The sequence below is a fragment of the Sapajus apella genome, unplaced genomic scaffold (assembly GCF_009761245.1).
Source record: "Sapajus apella isolate SASKATOON/1434 unplaced genomic scaffold, GSC_monkey_1.0 scaffold492, whole genome shotgun sequence".
Lineage (NCBI taxonomy): Eukaryota > Metazoa > Chordata > Mammalia > Primates > Cebidae > Sapajus > Sapajus apella.
This window is the reverse complement of record NW_022437422.1, coordinates 2,221-4,354: the sequence shown is the minus strand read 5'-3', so window position 1 is coordinate 4,354 and position 2,134 is coordinate 2,221. Positions and strand designations below refer to the sequence as shown.

At 44.6% G+C, this 2,134-nt stretch overlaps 1 protein-coding gene across 1 annotated transcript; it reads left to right on the top strand.

The window, feature by feature from the left end:
• The first annotated feature begins 9 nt into the window (after positions 1-9).
• Positions 10-1,046, top strand: LOC116546001 (small ubiquitin-related modifier 2-like). The gene is made up of 2 exons (XM_032272374.1): positions 10-154; positions 465-1,046. The coding sequence occupies exons 1-2, from the start codon at positions 95-97 to the stop codon at positions 690-692; spliced, it is 288 nt and encodes a 95-aa protein (XP_032128265.1). The 5' UTR covers positions 10-94; the 3' UTR covers positions 693-1,046.
• Positions 1,047-2,134: the final 1,088 nt, after the last annotated feature.

Here is a 2,134-nt window from a genome sequence, read left to right as displayed (position 1 = left end):
CTTCTGCCGCTCCTGGTGCTGCTTGTGTGCTCGTTTGGTGCGGACCTGTTACCTCTTTTGTGAAGTGGCAGCTGAGGAGACTCCGGCGCTTGCCATGGCCGACGAAAAGCCCAAGGGAGTCAAGACTGAGAACAACGATCATATTAATTTGAAAGTGGCTGGGCGCGGTGGCTCAAGCCTGTAATCCCAGCACTTTGGGAGGCCGAGGCGGGTGGATCACGAGGTCAAGAGATCGAGACCATCCTGGTCAACATGGTGAAACCCCGTCTCTACTAAAAAATACAAAAAATTAGCTGGGCATGGTGGCGCGTGCCTGTAATCCCAGCTACTCAGGAGGCTGAGGCAGGAGAATTGCCTGAACCCAGGAGGCGGAGGTTGCGGTGAGCTGAGATCGCGCCATTGCACTCCAGCCTGGGAAACAAGAGCGAAACTCCGTCTCAAAAAAAAAAAAAAAAAAAAGAAAGAAAGTGGCGGGGCAGGATGGTTCTGTGGTGCAGTTTAAGATTAAGAGGCATACACCACTTAGTAAACTAATGAAAGCCTATTGTGAACGACAGGGATTGTCAATGAGGCAGATCAGATTCCAATTTGACGGGCAACCAATCAATGAAACAGACACACCTGCACAGTTGGAAATGGAGGATGAAGATACAATTGGTGTGTTCCAACAGCAGACGGGAGATGTCTACTGAAAAGGGAACCCTGCTTCTTTACTTCAGAACTCTGTTCTTTAAAGACCAAGATTACATTCTCAATTAGAAAACTGCAATTTGGTTCCACCACATCCTGACTACTACAGTACAGTTTTCTCTATTCTTTCATTTTCCCCTTCCCCATTCCTTTATTGTACATAAAGTAACTGGTATATGTGCACAAGCATATTGCTTTTTTTTTTAACAGCCAATGATGTGTTTTGATTGACATCAAGTGGAGACAGGATGGGGAAAAATACTGATTCTGTGAAAATACCCCCTTTCTCCATTAGTGGCATGCTCATTCAGCTCTTCTCTTTATATTCCAGTAAGTTATTTTGCTCTCACTGTTTTTTTTTGGCGGGGGGGGACGGAGTTTCGCTCTTGTTACCCAGGCTGGTGTGTAATGGCACGATCCCGGCTCACCGCAAACTCCGCCTCCTGGGTTCAGGCAATTCTGCCTCAGCCTCCTGAGTAGCTGGGATTACAGGCACGCGCCACCATGCCCAGCTAATTTTTTGTATTTTTAGTAGAGACGGGATTTCGCTGTGTTGACCAGGATGGTCGCGATCTCTTGACCTCGTGATCCACCCGCCTCGGCCTCCCAAAGTGCTGGGATTACAGGCTTGAGCCACCACGCCCGGCCGTGCTCTGTTTTAACAAAAAAACAACATAAAAATCCTTGCATACCTTGTTTGATTGGAGACTTTTAATCTTTTTCGTTTATCATTGTAAAACCAAGGACAATTTTATAACTTTTTTGTACGTAACTGTTACATGTAGGGCAATCTGTCTTTAAGTAGGGATAAATTACTCTAAAACAAAAAAAAAGAGTCCTTGATAGTTTTCCCTTCAAGTCAAGCGTCTCGTTGTTTAAATAAACTTCTTGTTTAAAATGAAAAAAAAAAAAAAAAATTCTCACTGCCTCTGGGTGTGAGATTTAGAACCTCAGCACTGCACTGTGTTGATACAGGAAGCTCTCCATCTTTACTTTGAGCTGAGATGTTCTTGTGAGTGTCACAATCCCACCTGTTGGCTGGGCCCTGTGAAAATTCTCTGTACCAATTGATGGCATTATACAGTGTGCATCAGTATCACAAATCATGCTGACATTTACACTGCTATGGATCAGTGATTGTATCTGTGGCCCTAAACTGAGATATGAGAGTCAACGTCACTCCAGTTTGCTTGGTCCAGATAGGAGTCCTGCCTATGAGTGGATTTAGAAATGAGTTAGCATTCCAAGTGTGGCCAAATCTTCACACATGAAAGACATAATTCCAGTTGTAAGCTGCATTCCCGTGCGAAATTTAAAACTTCATTAGTGGACTTTGTCCATGTGAGAATGTAATGAATGAAATGGTTGGCAGGGTGTGTGTGTGGAAAACACAATTTCACCTGTGTGCTGGGCTTTGTGTTGACACTCTTTGTACCATGGGAGG